A 22,089-nucleotide genomic window follows, 5' to 3' on the forward strand; every position below is an offset into this window, starting at 1 on the left:
CTTCCTGGAGCAGGAGGCTTGGTGACTTGGTAGGTGCACAGCAAGTCGACTCCACTTTGTGCCTCTTTTCCTCTTAGACCTCCCAGGGCGTTGGAATTGAAGGAATTAATCTCTTAAGACAGGGAATCAGGAACCCCAGGGCAGGTGTTTACTATCCTCCGCACATTTCAAGTGGACTGATGTGTGCTTAAAATACTTTCCACTCTCTCCTTCCCTCCCCCTCCCCTCCCCTCCCCATCTCCTTCTACATATGGATTAATTTAAAGAGCACAAGTAGCTTTCAGCACGGCGAAGGCTATCACTGGCACTGTTAGATTTCATGGCAAACAGCATGCTTCATGCTGAGATACTGTGAAGATTGCTCCAGGCCACTTCTCCTGCATGAGATACAGTCAAATACGATTTTACATGTACGGGGACCAGAATTTTAACTGTAGCCCATCAGGAATTACATTATGTTCTTTTGTCTTCAGTTTGAAGTTGGGCTGGACAGGAAAGGATATTCCAATGAAGTTATTTTAAAAGTTAAAAGCTTAAAAAAGAAACTTAAAAATAATTTTACATGACCCGTCACCCACTCTTCTCCGATCATAATATATTCTGTCTCCGGGAGGCCTTTCTCTCTGTCAAGCCTTTGTTGCATAAATGACAAAATGAATTTATTTGATTCACAGGCCCATGGCCCTGTCATTAACATCACGTGGTCTCCGGTGCAGATTAAACACTTAACTGAAAACACATGTCTTTCAGAGGTCCCCCAGGCATAGTTTTACCCATGAAGAGCAGAGACAAAGGCTGGCCATGCAATTATCCTCTCCAGGGATGTTTTAGAGGATGATGCACATGTGGGAGTCCATGAGTGCATTTGCAGTGGTCCTTATCCTGGACTCGCCATGGGCTGCCTTATTGGAGCCGCAGAAGGCAACAGGAGGAGCCAGCTCCCCTGCAGCATCTTCATACATTACAGAGGCTCCCCAGCCCTCTGTCCAGCTCCAGGGAGACACCAGAAATCTTCCGAAGGCCTGTACAGCTTTCACAGCTTCCTTTAAAGGAGGTGGGGATGACTGAAGCGTAGCCCAGTAACAACCTGGCTTGGATCAGACAGCATGCGGAGCGGGTCCAGGTACAGTAACGAACGGGTGTGAACACAAAGTTGGCAGAGGCTGAAAGGGCCAGATTAGTCCCAGATGATTTCACAAGCAGAACTTCCTCCATAGCCGTTTTTCTTCATCACTTATTGTACTGGCTAGATTTATGTCAACTTAACATAAGCTAGAGTCATCCGAGAGGAGGGAACCTCAGCTAGGACAATGCCTCCCTAAGATCTGGCTGCAGACAAACCTGTAGGGCGTGCTCTTAATTAGCGATTGATGGGGAGGGCTTAGCCCCTTGTAGGGCTGGGTGCCCACCCTGGGCTGGTGGTCCTGGGTTTTGTCAAAAAGCTGGCTCAGTGAGCATGGGGATCAGGACAGTAAGCAGCACCCCTCCAGCAGCCTCTGCATCAGTTCAGGCCCCCAGATTGTTGCCTGGTTTGAGTTTCTGTCTCGGCTTCCCGCTATGCGTGTGATCAGCATGTATAAGCCAACTACACTCTACTCTTCACAACTTGCTTTGGGTCATGGCATTTTGCTGCAGCAAGAGTAACCCTGAACTGTTCGTCTAGAGAGCAAGTTACTTGGTGGTAAACTCGCTGGCTGTCCTGGAACTGAGCTCGGAGACTAGGCTGGCCTTGAACTCACGGATTTCTGCCTGCCTCTACCTCCCAAGTGCGCCACCACCACCTGGAAATACTTACATATTAGATATGGTCATGAGCTGACAAGAATAATAAAAATAATCAAAAGTTGTTGCACACCCTTGGCACACCCCCATTCTCACCGTTCTCACCCCCCATTTTTCAGACTGCTTCAAACTCCTAAGCTGAAGTTCCTTCCTTAGATCTCCTGAGTGACAGGACTATAGGTAAACATTGTTGTATGCCATTGTACTTTAGAGAAAGGGAAAGAGGCTCCCCCTGACCAATTTGATTATGAACTTAGAAGTGGGAGCCTACACTTGATAAGTCTGATAAACCTGACCTGGCTTCTAAATGTCAGAAGCACGGATCTCTTTATTAAAAACAAACAAGCAAACAAAAAACAAAACCAAACAATCCCAGGCTTAGTTGGGTTGATGTTGGGATCTGATTGGTCTCATCCAGGCTTTTCGTTACACAAAGCTGCAAGGTCCAGAGGAGCTGTAGCAGGGATTTGGACCAGCTCACTTCAGCCATACCAGCCACAGGAAGTGGGAGTCCAGTAGCAGACACATACGTCATTGCTAGGGATGGCAGGCATATTTAACCCATTAGGACCGCTGGAAGATGACCTTGACAACATCCTCATCAAGTTCAGCTCTCTTTGGAGTTGGGCATCCACATTCCTCCCCTCGCACTGCCTGAGACCCGCTGTTGTCCTTGGCTTGCCACGGAGAAATCACATTGTCAGGAGACCAGCTGTTGGGAGCACCTGGTTGCCTTCCAGAGGGCCCTCGTTTGATTCCCAGCAGCTTACAATCCTCTCTAACTGCAGTTCCAGGGGATCCAACGCCCTCTTTTGGCCAATATGGGTACTGCTTGCACACAGTTTCTCTCTCTCTCTCTCTCTCTCTCTCTCTCTCTCTCTCTCTCTCTCTCTCTCTCTCTCTCTCTCACACACACACACACACACACACACACACACACACACACACACACACACACACACACGTGCGTGCGTAGACAAAACCAGATGGATGCAAGCAGTTCTTCACAATGTTTGGAGGTTATTGTAGAAGAATGTAAAGTTCAATAAAAGCCTGATCCTCTCAAGTCAGTCAAGTGAACTGGTCCCTTGCCTCTTGAGTGTAACTGGGAAATGCTTTTGAAGCTCCGCTGTTTGGACATGACAGCCCCGAGAGCCTGCAATGTCATACTTAGCTCCCTTGAGTCTGTCTGATTTGGAGGTGGGGTGGGTGGTAATACGCCTGCCTTTATTTTTATACCTATTTTGGGCGGGGGTTCAAACTCAGGACCTCATGCATGCTATGTAAGCATTCTTTCTAGGAACACCCTCAGCCCACTGATGTACCTTTGCCAAAGATGGTGTGTGTGTGCGTGTGCGTGTGCGTGTGCGTGTGTGTGTGTGTGTGTGTGTGTGTGTGTGTCTATGTCTGACCACACATGCTCACGTGCCATCGGATATGTACAGAGGTCACAGGGCAGCCTCAGGCGCTAGTCGATGCTGTTCACGCTGGCACATACGGGGCTATGGTTTATGAGCTTCTAACGATTCTCTGCATCTCTGCTTCCCCTCTCACTATGGGAGGACTGGGATTACTACTGTGCCTGGATTTACCCACTGAGACATCTCTCTGCTCCCATAGGTGTTATCTTAACTCACCTCCAGCGATCCATTTGGAAGAGGACTCAGGTTGTATAAATGCTGGGAAATGAACATGCATGCATATATGCACGCCTTAGGGTAAAGTTCTAGGGTGTGTGATTCACTTTTGTAATGAGCCCATCAGTTACCAGAACCCATCACATCTGTCCTAACTCAGAAATTTAAAGATTTTCCAAGCGATGAATTGATTAAGAAAAAAAAAAGTAGTAAACTGAATCAACCTACTTAACTAATCAGACATTTGGATTTATTTGTAGTGATGCCGATATTTTCCTGTTGCGAGTTTCATTTTAGAATTCTAACTCAGGAAGAGCATCAACAAACAGAAACAGAGCCTAGCATGCTGTGACCCACAGCAAGAAGATAGCAGACAGCTGCACTGAATAGCATTTCCCATAGGGAGGCTCAGTGGGAAGTGATGGTGGCCATGCGTAAGCTACATGGGGGTTTGTGTTTGCACCAGCAGGCTCTGTGTCTTGACTTTAACCTGCATTTCCTTTTTACAAAGAGCCATCTGGGTCTGCAAGTTGGCATTCATTACCCATCTTATGGACCATTTTGTGCACATAACTCTTAGGAATGGAATCAGAATGACCGTTAGCTCAATCACCATCCAAAGTGTGCTTTCCGAGATGACGGTGTTAAATGCTTTACCAGTACAATTGGACTTGACAAGTCAGTGGTTTACACTGCTTATGAGCATGCATTTTTGTAGATTAGGAAAATTGGTTGGTGGTTTAAAAAAAAAACTTTAGAAGGCTTATGCATATATGGGACCTGTGGGGTGAGGCCACTTGGAGCTTTGAAGATAGCCAGGAATGGGAAGCAGGTGGGAGAGGTAATTTATGACTACACTTTAAAGTGATTTTTATAATTTCCAATGGATTTTTTTAATGCATTCTAGTTTATGGCTCTGTGAGTTGAGATCCTGAATGAGGATGACTTGAAGTCTTCGTTTTTACATTTGTGCCGATCTGTTGGTGTCATCAAGGTCTACACGTGGCACATCTGCATATGCCATCTTCTGAGGGAAAATAAGGGTTTTCCCACTTTTGCTTGGTCAGGACTGGCAGGAAAGTCACAGCTAGAGGAGGGGTCTTAGAGCTCATGACGCTGTATCTCAGTTGGCATGACTTAGTAAGAAAATCAGTTTGATTCCTGGTTCTGATCTAAGGTTAAAAGACCGCAGCTGGTGCTGGCCTTCGTGCCGGCAGAGGATGGAGTTGAGGCAAGACGCCCCATTGCAACACACATGTAGTGTGCTTAAAAGCTGAGCCTCTTGAGGGTGCATGATGGGAAATTCACAGAGAACCAGTAAAAAGTTTAAAACAAAATGAAACAAAAAAGCTGAACTCCAATCCTTTCTTAAAGGTCCTTCATCCTAATATTGCATAGTGGAGTCAACTTCAACACGGATTTAGAAAGAGACAGATCACATTCAAACTGTGGCAAGAAACATACCAGAGGGGTAGCCGGGCGTGGTGGCGCACGCCTTTAATCCCAGCACTCGGGAGGCAGAGGCAGGCGGATCGCTGTGAGTTCGAGGCCAGCCTGGTCTACAAAGCGAGTCTAGGACAGCCAAGGCTACACAGAGAAACCTTGTCTCAAAAAAACCAAAAAAAAAAAAAAAAAAAAAGAAAGAAACATACCAGAGGGAAGGCTTAACAGGGGATAGCTTACTTTGGTATAGCTCGGTGATGTCATTTACCTCAACCCTCATTTTTAGTGATTTTGGGGGGGGGTTGTCTTTTTAAAATTATATATGTATGTGTGCACATGTGCCTGTATGTCTGTGCACCATAACATACATGTGGAAGTTAGAAGGCAACTGTGGGAATTGGTTTTTTTTTCCCTCTACCATGTGGGTCTTAGAGATCAAACTCGGGTCTGCAAGTTTGGTGGTGAGCGCCATTGTCTACTAAGCCATCTTGTCACCACCCTCTGTTTTGCCTTTAAAGACATGCTTTCACTCTTTAGCCCAGGCTGGCATGCAACCCATTGCTTTGCTCAGGATAGCCCCAGCCTCTCAACTGCTGTGATTATAGGCATGAGCCATTAGGCCTGGCTCAGTAAGAATCATTTGCTTCTACAGGCTTAGGACCAGTGTAGAGGGAAACTGGTCTGGGGATTCTACTTTGGCTCCCTGTGATTCTGCCAAGCCTCTGGGTTCAGGAGTTTTTGTGAATCTGCCACACTTTACAGAGTTGGAGGATGCAGACAAAGATGAAGGCTGTGGTTGGATACAGAGGCCAGGCCTGGAAACAGCATCATATACATACATCTTTTCACATGCTACGGGTACAGGCTGCTTGCTACCTAATAGTGAGAGACCTGGGGTACAGAGCTGGTGTGGGCCTAGGGAGAAGAGGCCACATAGTGATGCAGCTGTGCTGCCTCTCTCTCTCTCTCTCTCTCTCTCTCTCTCTCTCTCTCTCTCTCTCTCTCTCTCTCTCTCTCTCTCTGAAGAGCCAAGGAAGGAAACGCCGGGTGCTAAAGCTATCAGTGGCAGTGAAACATGCTGACATGCTGATGTGATATGTGCAACACTAGGCTGTGTTGAACCTGCGTCCGGGACAAAATCCCCTGGGTTTTCCCCCTTTTGCACAAGAGCAGCCCTCTCAGGAATTTAACCTTTGGGGCAGTACTGGGCACGTAGCAGCCTTGTGCATGCTAAGGCGGATGTTCTGCCACTGAGCTGCACCCCCAGCTTCTTCATAGTTTTTATTGTGAGCCATCGCCTCAAGTTTCCTAGGCTAGCTTTGAATTAGCTCAGTAGTCCAGGGAGGCTTTGAACTTGTGATCCCCCTGCCTCAGCTTCTGGAGAGCAGCTGGAATTCAGGCTTCGAAGCATGGCTGCATTAACATTTGTACAGCCTCCATCTGTGTCTCAACTCAAGCATTCGATTTGACTCACCTATCTGCTCCTCATCTTCTCTGGAATTTGCTCTGGACAGGGACAGACTTGATTTTTTTTTTTTTAAGTCCACAGAAAGCCTTTTGTGGCTGCAAAGAAATATATCCATGTGTCTTAAATAATGTTACGCATTCATGCATCTACTACTTGTGAATTTTTACGTTGTACTTGAATCTCACTGTATTCTCTTTAGAAAATGGATACTTACAATAGAGCATGAATAAGGCTTTCCCCTTTGATCAGCAATGATTTAACACACAAGTTAACACTGCAGTTCCTTAGCATAGAGCCATGTGGGAGCCCTTGAGCCATGGGCTTTTAAGACAGTGGCTCTGAACTCGGAAGGACTCCAGCCCCTTCCACAGAGCTGTGTACCACCACAAGAGCCCAAGAGTGCTGACTTACAGATCACATGATGCTTCCCCATTTTGCAAATCCTTTTACCCTCTAGTTTAGAGGGAGTCAGTGCTTTCGTATGTCTATGTCCCATTTCAGTGTGTCACGGTAGATGGCTTTGGTTGTAGACAGTGTAGACAGCTGGACACGAAGAGATATGTAATTAAAGAGTCATTTCAGTAAATTCTGGGTATTTTTCTTTGACATTTACCCAAACTGGGTAAGTGCTTATCTTTTAAAGCTGTTTTCAATGTGGGATGTGAGTGAAAATTTTCATCTTTGATGTTTTCAAATCCTTTGGTCTGTTTTCCACCTTGCCACGGAGGGCTTCAAAGCAGCTTATGTCCTCATCTGAAGAATGATTCACTGAATTTTATAAGTCTTGCAACACCTTCCAAGGTGTTGGCATATCTCACCTACAAAAGCATTATGTTTGTTTGATGTGAATGGGTGTTTTACCTGCGAATATGTCTGTGCACCAGTCATGTGCCCATGGATGCCTCCACTTAGTGACATGGAGGCATTGGGTCTCCTGGGACTAAGGCTACAGGTAGCTGTGAAACACCATTGGGGGTGTTGAGAACTGAACCAAGTTCCTCTGGGGGAACAGCCAGTGCTCTTAACCACTGAGCCATCTCTTCAGTCCCAACACACTTCATTTTAATATATTTATCAGTCATAACAGGCAGGCATATTAATGGAAGCTTTGCAAAATTCTAATTCTGGCTTCAGAGATCCATTTTATCATTGGTAGCATGCTCTGTCATTGGCTGTTTTGAAACTGCAGTCTGTGCTCCTGAAATTTAGGGGAAAACATTTATGAGACACCCAAATAAGAGAAAATGGTTTGTCGTTCCATCTCTCAACAACCACCACCACAACAAAATGGTCCTCCATGAAAACATGACTACTTTAGCTTATAGCTGACTACTGGCATAGTGTTTTGGATTTTTTTCTCAAGAGCTTGTACCACTATGATGTGGTGTGCACACTCTCCATTTTCTTGTACAGAATCATTAAAAGATCTGGATTCACAGATCAGGGCTGAATAAATGCAATTTCCATGCTTTATGAAGAAAGCTTTCCTGTTGTATGTGCTTTGTGTTAAATGGCAACAGTCTAGGACTACTAGCTACTGCCACTTGGCTTTGTGCTAAGTCACCAGCCATCATCTGCTATTGTCTCTGCCCCTTTATACAAATGTCAACCTAGCAAAAGGGCAATTACACCTTGTTTCAACCCATTAGTCCTGGCCATGTCCAAACTATACTTGGGGACCTCTGGCTTAGTCCAGTGAGGACCCATTTTTGTGTATGCAGTGAGGCTCTCAGACACTGTTTCATTTCATTTATTTATATTTAATGGATATTTATTTTGAGTGGATATTATAGAGTCAAAATAGCAGTCTCCCACACTCTATTTGGCATGGATTACAATCAGGAATAGCAATACTGTACACCAGACCTCGGATACCAATTTATTGACAGATATTAACACCCTAACCCTACCCTCTGAGACTTAAGACTCATCCAGTGAGGGTGCTTGTGGCAATGGGTTACTTACCTAATATTAGACTAAGTAGATGAGAGAGCTGGAGATCCCCTCCCTGGCGCCTTTGATGTGCATACATGTGTGGGGAGACTAGGGGAGGTGAGTGAGGCTGTGTGTGTGTTCATGGGTATGCATGCCCCATGACTGTGCATGCATGGAGGGGGCCAGTGGATAATCTTGGATGCTGTCGTCAGGAACACTGTCCACTTCTTTTGAGACCAGGTCTCCAAATGGGACCAAGGCCTCATCACTTCTGCTATACCGCCAAGTCCTAGGAATCAGGACCGAGATTGCAGCTACGTGACACTATGCCTAGCCTTTTCATATGGATGCTGGGGAGTCAAACTCAGTCTCCATCCTTGCTTGTATGGCAAACACTTTACCAGTTGCGCTGTCTCCCTAGCCGTTGGACTAAATTCTTCAGGTGTTAGGGATCGAGCGTGGGTCTTTGATTCCGCTCTGCTCTGCTCTTGTGTGCTACATTCCCCTCTAACCTACATCAAGAACCCAACCCATAACACTTTAATCAATAACAGAACCTGTGTGCGTGTGCGTGTGCGTGTGTGTGTGTGTGTGTGCGCGCGTGCGTGCGTGCGTGTGTGTGTGTGTGTGTGTGTGTGTGTGTGTGTGTGTGAAATTCTACCAGAAACCTTCGTTGAGTGGCTGCAGGGGAGAGAGCCTGCGTTCCCAGGTAGTGGGAAGAAATGACTCTGCTTGTCAGAATTCCTTGTCCTGTCCCCGCAACAGGACCTTTATACCTTGGTTCAGGTCTTAGCTGTGCACTAGACAAAGTTGTTTTTTTGTTTTTTTTGTTTTTTTTTTAGAGGTATTTTTATTTTTATTTTTCCTTTTTTTATTAATTTATTCTTGTTACATCTCAATGGTTATCCCATCCCTTTTATCCTCCCATTCTTCTCTCCCTCCCATTTTCCCCTTATTCCCCTCCCCTATGACTGTTCCTGAGGGGGATTTCCTCCCCCTGTATATGCTCATAGGGTATCAAGTCTCTTCTTGGTAACCTGCTGTCCTTTCTCTGAGTGCCACCAGGTCTCCCCCTCCAGGGGACATGGTCAAAGGTGAGGCACCAGAGTATGTGAGAAAGTCATATCCCACTCTCTACTGTGGAGAATGTTCTGACCATTGGCTAGATCTGGGTAGGGGTTTAAAGTTTTACGGCCTGTATTGTCCTTGGCTGGTGCCTTAGTTTGAGGGGGACTCCTCGGCCCAAATCTGCCTATCATAATGTTCTACTTGTAGGCTTCTAGGACCCTCTGGATCCTTCTACTTTGCCATTCTCCCATGCTTCTCTCATCTAGAGTCCCACTAGAATGTCCTCCCCTCTGTCTCAGTTTCCTGGTGAGTGAAGGCTTTCGTGGGACATGCCCCTTGGGCTAATATGCAGATATAAGTGAGTATATACCATTTGAGTCTTTCTGCTTCTGGGTTAACTCACTCATTATGATCATTTCTAGCTCAATCCATTTTAGACAAAGTTGTTGTTTAAGAAACTCCTATCAGGCTGGTGTTGTTTTACAGCATGCGTGTCAGAACATCGCTGCTTTCTTGGGAGTCTTTTTAGTGGTTGGTACAGGTCAGTGAGAAGCAGCAGTCAGAGCACTGAGGTACAGTTGGAGTCTAGGGATGAGGGGGAGGATGAAAGGGTGGGGGTGGGGAATACGAGTGGTGGCAGAGCAGGTGGAGCCCACACGGAATCCCAGGAATCGGACTCAAGATGCAGATCTAACTTTATCGTACAGTATATAAGTCTTTATATGATTGAAGAACCAATCAGACCATCCCATGCTAGCCTCAAGCACCAAGAGCAACCAATCAGGTTGGTGTAGCTCTGAGGAAATGGGGGTGGGGGCAAGGTCACCTCAGGAGACTTCCCTAAAGATGGGGGAAACAGTCACCACTCAAGCCTCGGATCCATTTTGAGACTTCACTAGTGTGCTAGGGGTCCTTAGTAGAGCAACACTGTGTGCAGTGGATCGGGACTATTCAAGGAGTCTTAGGAGCCACTGATGCTTTACTGGCCATCCTTTGTGAGCCTCCAAAAGGCTTGTATGACACTCCCCACAGATGAGGGACAGCAAGTGTTGCAGTAGGAAGACCTGGCCCTGGCCTGGCTTTCCCATCAACCACTAGATTCTTTGGCAAGTCTGAACCTCAGCTTCTCAAATCCTGCCTTGAAGGAGCTTCAAAGGAAGCCATGGTTCTTGTCCAGTTTTCATCCAGTGCTTGTCCTTTGAAAATGTCCTCAAATGAGCACAGGTGGAAAAGTAAACCTCTCCCATAGTATTTCAGTATTCCATACTGTGTAAAGACAGGAGGAAGGGCTTTTCACATTAATGACTCATGGATATGCTTGCTTTAAAGACTCATCTGTAAATATTGCAAATGTTGGAAGTATTTGTGGTTACGGATAAAACTAGCGACTTAGGGCTGTTGGAATGTATGGTTCTATGGGTAAGGGAACTTACCAAGCCCGGTGACCCCAGTGTGATCCCCAGAGCTCATGCCTGTGCAAAAGGGGGACCTGATCCCTGAAAGTTGGCCTCTGGCCTCCACTGTGTGCTACTGATGGATAGAGCCCCAGGCCTTGTCCATACTGTGCACCTATCCTGCCATTGTGCCACGCCCCTTCAATAAATAAATGCAAAAGAAAAATTAGCAATTTCAGTGTATGTTTGGCTCAATTACTCACCTACTTTAAGAAACACGACTATCATTATAAGGGTGCTATGTCCACTTAAAATAATTTATAAGTACTTAATAGACCTTGTGTATATGTGTTGTATACTTTTACTGAAAAAATAATTTTGCTATTTTGTCATTTTTTTTTCTTTATAGATATGATCAGAAAAATCATACAGACGAAGTCTGACCTCTCAGTTCATTCCAAGGAGGTAACCTTTTGTCATTACTTAAAATAACAAATATGAGCTGGGAACAGTGGTGCACACCTGTAATTCCAGCACTCTGGCAGACAGAGGCAGGCATATTGTTGTGAGTTCGAGGCCAGCCTGGTCTACAAATTGAGTCCAGGACAGCCGAGGCTACATTGTTTCGAAAACAACAAAACAAAACAAAAACAAAAACAAAGCAAGAAAGAAAAAAGAAAACAAATAGCAAATATTAGAAAAACCATGTCTGGCTTGAACACAGGCCTTTAAACAATCATTATTTTACCTGTAATTTGGTAACTTTCTTCAACGAAGGATTTTTATGAAATATTGTCTTATTTTGTAGATCCCACCTGAGTGGCAGCAGAAATTTCAAAATTGGTGTTTAAAGAAAAACAAGTTATGGGTCATTATAAAATTACCTGAGGAGAAATATTAAGGGTTTTGTTTTGTTTTGTTTGTTTTGTTTTGTTTTGTTTTTTAGCTAAAGGAGGGAAACTCCCTAAGCAGGATTCTTGAGAATTCTTAGAAGCTAGAACCAGCATCAGGGCATGTTGTTTTCTCAGCCAGTTTGGTCCAGGGCATCTTCCCATCAGTGTCATTGACGGGTTTGTTGAGCACCTGCTAGGTGGGCACACTTGGGTGAAATGAGAGAAATGACACAGAGAAGGAAGGTCGTTCTTAGACAAGCAGGGGTAGGAGCTTATGGTCCAGGGAAAAGAGCAATAAGGCAACAAGTAGGTATGAAGCTACATACAAAAACAAAACAAAACAAACAACAACAACAAGAAGAAGAACAAGTAGTTCTGAGCAGAAGCCCTTACTAGTAGTGACTCTGGAAGAAGTGAAGAGGACAAGAAGGTGGGTAGGTAGGAGATGGCTATGGGAATGCTGGGGACCAGGTGAGCACAGAGGTCAGGTGTGGAAGAGGTAGGTGAGTGAGCAGTTAGGCCCAGAGAGGAAGAAAAGTGACCCAGGCCAGGCAATTGAAGGCAAGTGGCCGACGTTTTCAGAACGCATCAAGGAGTCTTGCTGATCTATGGGCAGCCCACTAGGCACCGCTGACCTGCCCCATTTACTTCTGTGACCCAAACAGAAGAAGGTTTCTTTGGTTTGGGTTCAGTGTAAGTGGAAGGCCCAGGAAACACACAGACAGATCTCTGTGTGTTGGGTGGAGGGCAATAAAAACCAGGGGAATGTATCTGTCCTATTCTTAGCCCCCAGTGACGTAAGTAGAGTGTGCTGCTTGCTCTTTCCTACTCTGCTCTGGGGATGGTGTCAAAGGAACAGTGAGGTAGCCAGTATGGGTCTGAATGCAAATGTCTGTTGTTTTAAAAGAAATCAGGGGATGAGATAACAATTGAGATGTAACATGAATAAATTAATAATATATATACACATATACATACATATATGTATAAAAGGAAATCCCAGATTGTTCATTTTACCAATAAAGACTCAGGAGCCAGATGCCATGGGTGAAAACTCTGCTAGCTCAGAGAGGCAGAGAAAGCACCCAGCTGATCTTCTTCCACATCCCTATGGAAAAGGCCCAAAAGGCTCACTAGCTCAGCTGACAACTCAGGAGGAAAACGCCAAAAACAAAAACACAAACAAAAACAAAAACAAAAAAACAGGGCCAGAGGCTTGCTAGCTCAAAGCCTAAAAAGCCAAAGGCCAAGGAGCTGAGGAGCTAAAGAGCTGAAAGCTAAACGCTCCTACATCTACATACTGTCTTAAGTACCATTTAACTCAAAGCCCCTCCTGCTCTTCCGTCCCTGTCAGGTGGTTTCTTGCTCCTCTTGACCTAGGGTTCACTTTATTAAATCCTGTGTTCAGAAAGTTCTCTGAGTAAAGGTGTGTGTTAGGGCTCAAACCAAACAAAACAAAAACCAGGCTTTTACAGTTCAAAATCTCAGGGATCACAATGGGATCAAAGACAGGTGTTTAGAGTTCACCATCTCAGGCATCACAGTGGGATGAAATATCTTGCAAAAAATGCCCACCCCTTAGTGGCTAATGAGTTGATACCATGTAGTTAGAAACAGCCTTCCCAGGACCTCAGTTTAAGTGATACTAGGAGAAAGGTAGCTACAGAAGCCAAAGAGAGAAAGTGCTGCGGAAGCCATTTTCATCTGGCAGTTGGGTCCACCGAGGGGCAGCTGAAGAGGGAAACCCATTGCCTTCTGTTCACCACCTCCTAGGACTCTGCAGAGCATTGCCTTCAATGCTCTCGCACCATTTTTTCGCCAAACCATTGTCCAGATTGGCTCACGTCTCTGGGCAAAATACAGCAACTGTTGCTTTCCATGTATCTTGAAACACTAGCATGCCTGACTAATCTGATGGCGCAAATGGCAAGGGTGCTTCTGGGGGTGGGTGGAAATGTCACACCTCCTCACTGGATCCAGGTCTGGAGACTCCCGGATGATGGAGTTTTCAAAAACTTGAATGTGAATTTCAGAACTAATCAAAATTACTTAATCTTGATTAACTAATGCTAATTCATTGACCCTAATTAATTCTAAAGTATACGCTCAGGGTACATATTTTTTTTCTTATGTTGATCCTTCCATCTTGATTTTTTCCAATGTGGAATATGGCTGTGGTTAATGACTCATGTGACTTTTCTGTTTTATTTTGATGCTGCCTCTGCTACACACAAACTCCTCAACTACTTTGATTTCCACAGCCAGAAAATATAGTCTTGGCTTTGAAGGTAAACCGTGCACCTGCTTTGTTCCGTGTTGCTCTTTGTCTTAAGTCAATGAGTAGTGTTGTCTCTTTTGACATTTTCTGTTCTTCCCTGGTGTCACCCCTGCCTGTGACAGTGTTTAAATTTGTTTCGTCTGTGTCTCTGCTGTCATATTTGATCTTCCCTTCATCTCGTGTCAAGGTAATTTACAATGTGCTCAGAAGTCATGACCCATGAAAATTAATTTACAAATTGCCGAATCGTGTCTAAACTGTGGCCTAGATATAACTCCGATACATCCTGGGACTAGAGTTCAGTGGCCGAGGACTCAGCCCCTTATGATGCGTCATCACAGCCTTGTATCAGGAGATGCTTTTTAGTCCTGCAGATTTCAAGAACAAAGGCCATTGTTTTCTTTGGCTGTTTTTGCCAGTGGCATATTCCACTGTGGACTGGCTAAAGGGAGTGGTGGCCCTGAGCTGTGTTTGTGACAGCCACGCTTTTGGTAATGAAAGAAAACAGACATCATCCGTTCATGGGAAGAAAGTGAAGCGGTTACACAGGAAGTTGGGTGTGAGATCTGATCTCAGCGCACGCCTGCAGGACCAAGGCTCATGTCTTGTTTCACTCTCTTCATTTTAGCGCCTACATCATCCGTTGTTACATCACTTCATTAGTCATCAAGTGTCCATCTGTGACGTACTTCCCTTCTTAGGTTGGTAGGGCACTGGCCTCACATTCATGAATGCATGGGTTCTGTCCTCAGTCCCACATACACTAGGCATGGGGACACACATCTGTGATTGAAGGATCTAGGAGTGGAGGCAGGAAGGATCGTTCTTTCCTACTGGGACCAGCCTGGGAAACAGGGAGCTTGGGAAGCGAGCAAACCAAACAGGAGAAATGCGAGTGACTTTGTGTACGGACTGGAATGAGAGACTGTTTCATCCTCCAGGACATTGTTCCATGTAGTCCAGGACCAGCCAGCAAGGCGAATGAAAACATATTAAGGTCTGATGATTCTATATGGAAGTTGTGCTGGCTCCGGGGAACTCAGACCCAATGTGGACATGGGCTGTCAAGCCTCAGACTCACTAGTCGGCCTCAAGGATGGCATAGAAGGCTCCACTCGCTAGTGGCTAATGATTACCTAGGCACTTCCTCTTTAACCAGACACTAATCTCTAGTTTTCACAATGACCTGATAAGAGCCATACTGTTATTCCCAGTACCTTCACCGAAAAGGGAAATGGCCTTGTGCTTCATTCAGAGTGTCTAGACTTTATTCAAAGTTTAGATTCTTTTATAAACAAACATACAGTTTGTTTCTAATTCTTTCCCCCAACATGGCTCAAGATTTTCCTAGTCTCTACTTGTCCTGTCTCCCTGGTGTAAAGCACCCTGTATGTGTATAGCTCACTATGCAGAGCTGGGTTTTTTTTTTTTTTAAAGCCATCTGGAAAACAAAATGCCTTTGAAGTTGAAAGTAAGCCATTCTGGTAACTCAGTACCCCATTTCCTTTAGCACAGAGAGCCCTCTAAATGGAAAAGTGCGTAAACGCATGCGCACTGAGGTGTACACAACAGGGAGCAGCCCGAGGAATGTCCTTCCCGTTTTTGCGTCACGTGTGCCGTGTCTTCCCTTTGCGTTGCAGATCGCCTACTATGAAATCGGAGTTCTCGTCTGCGCCATCCTGGGCCTGCTCTTCATTATCCTCATGCCCCTGGTGGGCTACTTCTTCTGTATGTGCCGTTGCGGTAACAAATGTGGCGGGGAGATGCACCAGCGACAGAAGCACAACCAGGCGTGCAGGAGGCAATGCTTCGCCATGTCCCTCCTGGTGATTTGTCTGCTCATGAGGCAAGTGAAGACTTGGACTGTCAGGGTGTTGCAGGGTGATGGGCAATCCTTCTTCTTCTTCTTCTTCTTCTTCTTCTTCTTCTTCTTCTTCTTCTTCTTCTTCTTCTTCCCTCTTCTTCTTCTTCTTCTTCCCTCTTCTTCTTCTTCTTCTCCTCCTTCGTCTTTCTTCTTCTTTTTTCTCCTGTCCGGAGCTGGTTGACTCACTGTATAGACCAATCTAGCTTTGAACTCAAGATCCAGCTGCCTCTGCCTCCCAAGGTGTTGGAATGAAAGACGTGCACCGCTATACCCAGCCTCTTCTTCTTTTTTGAGACAAGATCCCACTACCTGGTTTAGGCTGGCCTTGAACTTACACGTGGTAAGGACTGCAAACGTTCTGGCTGGACCTGAACTCCTGAAAATGTCTACTATGGCTCCCAAGTCCTGCGATTGCAGGCATGGGCCACCACACCCTGCTAAATTCACAAGTTCAAAGTGAAACAAAACAAAAAAAGGGGCAGCAGAAGTGACTCAGGAAGATGCCACTGTCAACTGGCAGTTACCATAGTCTGGAAGTTGCCCTTCCTTACTCCATAGCCGGCCTATGGCAAGCTAGTCTTTTCTTAAGAAAGCTTTGTCTTGTGTATTTGACTACTTTGCCTGCATGTATGTCTGTGTACCGCATGTGGTTCAGGACTAGTACCCACAAAGTGCAGAAGAGGGCATTGGATCCTTTCGGACTGAAGCTACAAATGGTTGTGGGTTTGAAAAGGGATCCTGTGGAAGAGCAGACAGTGTTCTTAATCAGAGCCATCTTTCCTGTCCTTGGAAACTAATCATTCTTGCTTTATGAGAATACGTGTTAAAATACCAAAAAGATTCTTTATTATACAGATTTATTTATTTATCCACCTCAATAAATATTTGCATATGTGTAATGGGATTTCCATTTCTTTTTAAAGAAATGTGTTTTCTGTATTGGATTTCTCTTTTAAGTTAGACTTCCATTTGCATTTCGATAAATTATGAGTGCCCGCATTCTGAATTGACTGAGGCATTTACTGTGCTTAAAATACCAAAATACATAAACAACAAAGTTGCAATGTAAGATATAAATCTAGCTCCCATGTACATATTTACATATAGTTCAGCTTTATTCCTGAGAGGCAGACCCACCAAACAAATCTTGATAGGCCTTTTACTTTAAGTATATATCAGTTCGGAGATTTGTTTTTTTTGTTTTTTTTTTTAATCTGTTCATTTTCTAGTTTCTTTCACATTTAACTTCAGTTTTTGCCAATGCAAAGAAAACATTCATTTTCAATTCATAATTTCAGATTTCAATATAATTCAGAGTTCATCTACTTTTGAGATGATAAAGTTAGAATCAATTTGATTTCATGTTGTAAATTAAACTTACATGTAAAATATTACAGGACTAAATGAGGATAGTGGATGAGGTGACTTTTTTCCTTCTTTAAATTCAGACAAGAAATGTAAACTTCTTTGCCTCAATCTACTATAGCTATTTTGGTGTCTCCCACTTGGAAACACCTATCAGTTTTCATCATGTTTGAATAATTGCTAAGTATTATTTGCAAATAATCAGAAAGGCCAAGGAGATTGAGATCTAGAGAGGAAATGACATGTATGAAAGTGAAAGTGACTAAAAATGCAAGGAAATCTTGTCACCAAAACCAAAGGACTGGGTGAAATGAAAGGGGTAGATGGAAGCCACATTAGGAAGGAGGGAGCAGGAAGGCCATGCTGCAGGCAGAAGGGGGGCCATGCTGGCAGTCCCCCCCCTTTCTCAGCAACCCTTCCAGCTTTTTCTTCAGCAGATGTTGCATGCTGTTGATAAATATGGTCGCTATGATTAATATGAATCCTTCCAGCAGCCCTGACCACTCCCACTGGCCATGCATCGGTTTTAAATCATACAGTTCAGTGCAGTTGGTTTTACTATGAATCTTGATCACTTTGCTTTCTATGTTTATTCCTTTTCATTTCAAAGATTCCCCCCCCCCCCGAGTCTTTTATCATTTTGTTTTTGGCATGTTGAGGAGGAAGATCCCCTAGTGTGTGGGAAACACATGATTTCATGCTTTCCCAAAAGGCAGCTACGGGATGGGAGAGCCTGGGGACCTGGCCATGTGCATCTGCAGTCTGTCCGTCTGCGATGGGCTGCATTCCCACTTTTGCGGCTGATTCCTCAGCAGATGCCAACTGTCCTCTCCTCTCCTTTCACTTGCCATCACTACATTTGTCAGAGCTCCCAAAGGGCCATGCAAGAGAAAAGATGGTGGGAAAAAATAGCTTAGTGCTTAAAAGTGCTTGCTGCTTTTGCAGAGGACCCAAGTTCAGTTCCCAGCACCCACACTTGGCAGCTCACGCGCTCCTGTAACTCTAGCCACAGGGATGCAACGCCACCCTTTCCTGGCCTCTGTGAGCCCTGTACTCAATGGCACACACCCATACATAGACACTCAAGCATGCCCATAAGTAAAAATAAAGGGGAATCTAGAAAGAAAAGACCACACCCATCCATGCCTTGAACTTTGGGAAGTTTTTGAATATCTCTTGTAAATCCACTTTGGTAACAATTACCCGGTTATCTTCAAAATTCATCTAAGACAGGATGTGCTTATCCCTCGCTGGCTTGGAGGTTAGAAAAGTCTCAGAAAAACACAGATCAAACTGTACTCTGCCTGAAATCTTGAGTCTTTGTTAGTGGGAACCAGAGATCTGGTTCTTTAAAAATTAACTAAGTTACTTTTAAGAAGGAAGACATCAGTTACCCACTAAAAGCATTTATTAGGCTTTCTTCAACTTCTTTAAGGATTTAGAAACAGATAGGGAAAAAAGGCTTCATATTCTAAAGGTTTAGTCTGTAAAAGCTCTTAAGCAATGAGATTATTTTCCACAATGCACAGACAATTCGTAATGCTGTGCATCTATCCTATGAATAAAAACCCCTGTCTTCTGCTTAAAATGTGAAAGCATTTTACTACACTACACTAAAGTACCTATTTGATAGCTTTAAAATGCTTATATCAGGTTCCAGGGGAGAGGATCCACTGAGGTTTTGTGACCCGTTTGCCTTTGGTCACTTTTTTTTTCTCAGTGTCCTCATATCCTAGTCATTGACTGGCAACTGTCAAAATCCAGAAAGATTAATTTATGTGGCTCTAATGTTGGCTTAAAGACACAATGAATGACAGAGAATGTCTAAGTTGTCGTCAAACAGCACCATTCGTTTTCTATTTTGTTTAAATGAAAGGCTTAAAGTAGAGATCAAAAATGGAAACTAGCATTGGTCAATATAGTAAAGTTTTTATCAGTTGCTAGTGTTTACACATTGAGAGGTTTTATGTAAGAACTCAGTTTACAAGTGTTTGTAGATACTGGGCAGTTCCTGCAATACTGCCTGCCTTGTTGGTGGAACTTTGGAGAACTACAGAGAAAGTGCTCTGCCAGCCAGCCAACATCTTCCAGGTACCAAGCCATCCTGTTTTCTCTTATGCTTTCTGCCTGACCAGGAGGGTCATTTTAATAACTATTATTATCACAACTATCTATGATGAGATCTGGTGTCCTCTTCTGGTGTGCAGGTGCATATGCAGGCAGAACATTGTATACATAATAAATAAATATAAAAATTATTGTCATTATTATTATCTTTGTTTGGGTGTCTTATATTCCTGTGTGTCTTTGCCCCTTGTGCATGTTCCAGATCCCCAAACTGGACTTACAGAGCAATTATGTAGGTGCTGGAATTTGAACTTGGATCCTCTGGAAAAGTAGCCTTGCTAACTGCTGAGCCACCTCTCCATCCCCTGGACTTGCCATTTTTTAATTTAAACATAAACATTAACACTGAAAATTTGCTTGGAAAAAATTTGAGTTCATTTGCAGAACTCTGTTTAGTGCAGATTTTTTTGATAAAAGTAATTGATAGCATGATTTTGATCATCTCTAGCAGATCTTTCTAGAGTTGTGTTCTTGACAATTGGAAGGTTTGGAAAGAATGCTTTCCAAAAGGTGCTATGGCAGTTCATTGATCTGACTGATGATCTTCTGAGTAAAGCCTCTATATAATAAAGTCCAAAGACAGTTTCTGACGTCCACACTCAGATCATACAGCCAGTTACCCAAGCAGATTAAGTTCAGAAGGAACTAGCAGCCCAGCCCCCAAAAACTACCTCCTTCAAGCACTCCTGTATGGGGACAGACTGCACTCGCTGACATTACAGGGAGGTTGACACTGCCTCCTTTTAGGAACACTGAACTTAGGTATAAATAATGTCAAATCTCTGTAAGGCATTGCGACACCCAACATCAGAGATCCCTACAGAAGTTCTCCTTTCATGGTGTGTGGAAAGGAAAGGGTCAAAGAGTCCGGGTCCACTTCCGCTTGTTCTGTGCCCACACAGGTCTGCCACCCAGCCGAATGAACCATTGAGATAATTTGTAGATTACAGGAAGGAAAACCAAGATGCCCTAGGGTGGCTATCAGGTCTGCTTAGGAGTTGGTCCTGACTTGTCACAGCCCTGATATTTGAACCTGGCTTAGGAGAAAGAGAGGGGGGGGAGGGAGGGAGGGAGGGGAGAAGGGGGGAGGGGGAGAGAGAGAGGGAGGGGAGGGGAGGGGAGGGGGAGAGAGAAAGTGGAGAGACAGAGAGACCCTGCCACATGTTTCAGTTTTTGGTTGTGTGTGTTTGTGCATGCATGTGTGTCTTGCTTCTGCATGTAACTCTAAGATCATTGCATCACTAGTCTGGCTTAGGATGAAGGTGGCTTGCTTGCCAGTGACTATCATTACTGAGGCACAATGTCTGCTTCATGTACAGATGTAAGTTTAGGATGGAGAGTAAGTGGATCAAAAGGCAGTCCAAAGGCTACAAAACATCTCGTCTCTGTTTTCTGAGCGTGCCCTAAGACAGAGCTCAAGCTTAAGAACAAACAAGTCCCAGGGAATTTGTGGGCATCCCCAAGCCCCTCAATTTGCAGCTCCAGTGGTGCCTATGCAGTCTAGGCCGGATTCCAGCTGGTTTATATCATCAGATCCAAACTGACCGCTGAGATGACTGCTGAAGCTCAAAAAGGAAAAGGGTCTTCCTGGAGTTAGTGCAGGGGAGGGAGTGGGGAGCGACCAGGCCACAGAAGGAAATGCTGCTCAATGTCATGTGCCATGTAGGCATGTTAGGGTCAGCTTTGGGAACCCTAAGGGACCCCTGCATTACTGCCACAGGAAGACAAGTTTTAAGAAGGGAGACGAAGGAGCTAAGTGCTCCTACAGAAGTAGCAGTACTTTTTCTTTGTTTAAAAGAATTTTTAAAATTTTGTGTCTGTGTGTCTGTATGAGTGTGTGTGATTATGTGTCATGTGTGTCTTGTGTGCAGGCATGTGTGATTATGTGTGTGCGTATGTGTGTGTGTGTGTGTGTGTGTGTGTGCGTATGTGTGTGTGTGTGTGTGTGTGTGTGTGTGTGTGTGTGTGTGTGTGTATGAGTGTAGATGCCCTTTAAAGCCAGAGGCATTGGATGCCCCAGAGTTGGAGTTACAGTTGCCTATGGGTAGCCACGGGTTCTAGGTACTGAACTTGAGTTCTCTAGGAGAATAGTTAAGTACACTTTCCTAACTGCTGAACCATCTATCTCTCCAGCCCCATGCAGCAGTGCTCTTAAGCAGGGTGACTATCTGTCCTGGAACTCAAGGTTTTGCGAAATGGGATATTTCAGTGTAAAGGGACAGGGTGTTTATTGTGTATGTGTATATGTATATGTGTGCATAAAACCCAAGAAATTGCTTGGCAACCTGATAGGAAACTTCATCTTGTTTTTTCAAGGCTTGCCTGTTACTTGCAAAACTGTTCTTATACATACTCACATTGTATACTGGGTAGTTAAAAAGTATCAGTTTTTTTAGCGTCTGTGGGCAAACCATTGTATTGTGATATTTATTAATTTCCTTCTGCCCTCTAGTGGTTATATCTAAAAGTATTTTGGGTTTTAGCTCCCCCTGACCTTTTGAGGGGTTTGTTTTGTTTTAATCTTGAGACAAGGTCAAGGTGGAGCTCAGGTTGGCCTGGAGCTCTGAGGTCTTCTCGCTTTGCTCTTTCAAGTGTCATGATTACAGATGTACACCGCCAAGCCTGGCTGGACGTCCTACAATCTAAATGTTAATGTTCCGAGGCTCTGCCTCAACAAATGAACCAATTAGTACAATTTAAGTCAAGAGATCGGCAATGACTAATAAGCATAAGAGCTTTTAGTGTGTTTAAATTTAGCCTTTTGCGATGAGTGAGAAAGAGGCTTTAATGTTCACATAAGCTAGTCTTTCTTAAGGGATTTTGGAATTTCTTATG

At 44.3% G+C, this 22,089-nt stretch overlaps 1 protein-coding gene across 10 annotated transcripts in view; it reads left to right on the top strand.

The window, feature by feature from the left end:
- The window catches only part of PROM1 (prominin 1), a gene marked incomplete at its 3' end in the record, with an annotated part of 98,722 nt that overhangs the window by 30,616 nt on the left and 46,017 nt on the right, over nucleotides 1-22,089 (top strand). For 8 of the 10 annotated variants that reach the window (XM_084798294.1, XM_084798291.1, XM_084798299.1 and 5 more), the window contains 3 exons: nucleotides 11,137-11,192; nucleotides 13,882-13,908; nucleotides 15,539-15,744. In XM_084798294.1, the coding sequence (XP_084654420.1) occupies nucleotides 11,137-11,192; nucleotides 13,882-13,908; nucleotides 15,539-15,744 (289 nt within the window). The remainder of the gene's footprint in view (nucleotides 1-11,136; nucleotides 11,193-13,881; nucleotides 13,909-15,538; nucleotides 15,745-22,089) is intronic. The other 2 variants (XM_084798298.1, XM_084798292.1) reach the window with 1 other exon arrangement.

Source organism: Acomys minous, assembly GCF_964271855.1.
Source record: "Acomys minous genome assembly, chromosome: 10".
NCBI classification, from domain to species: Eukaryota; Metazoa; Chordata; class Mammalia; order Rodentia; family Muridae; genus Acomys; species Acomys minous.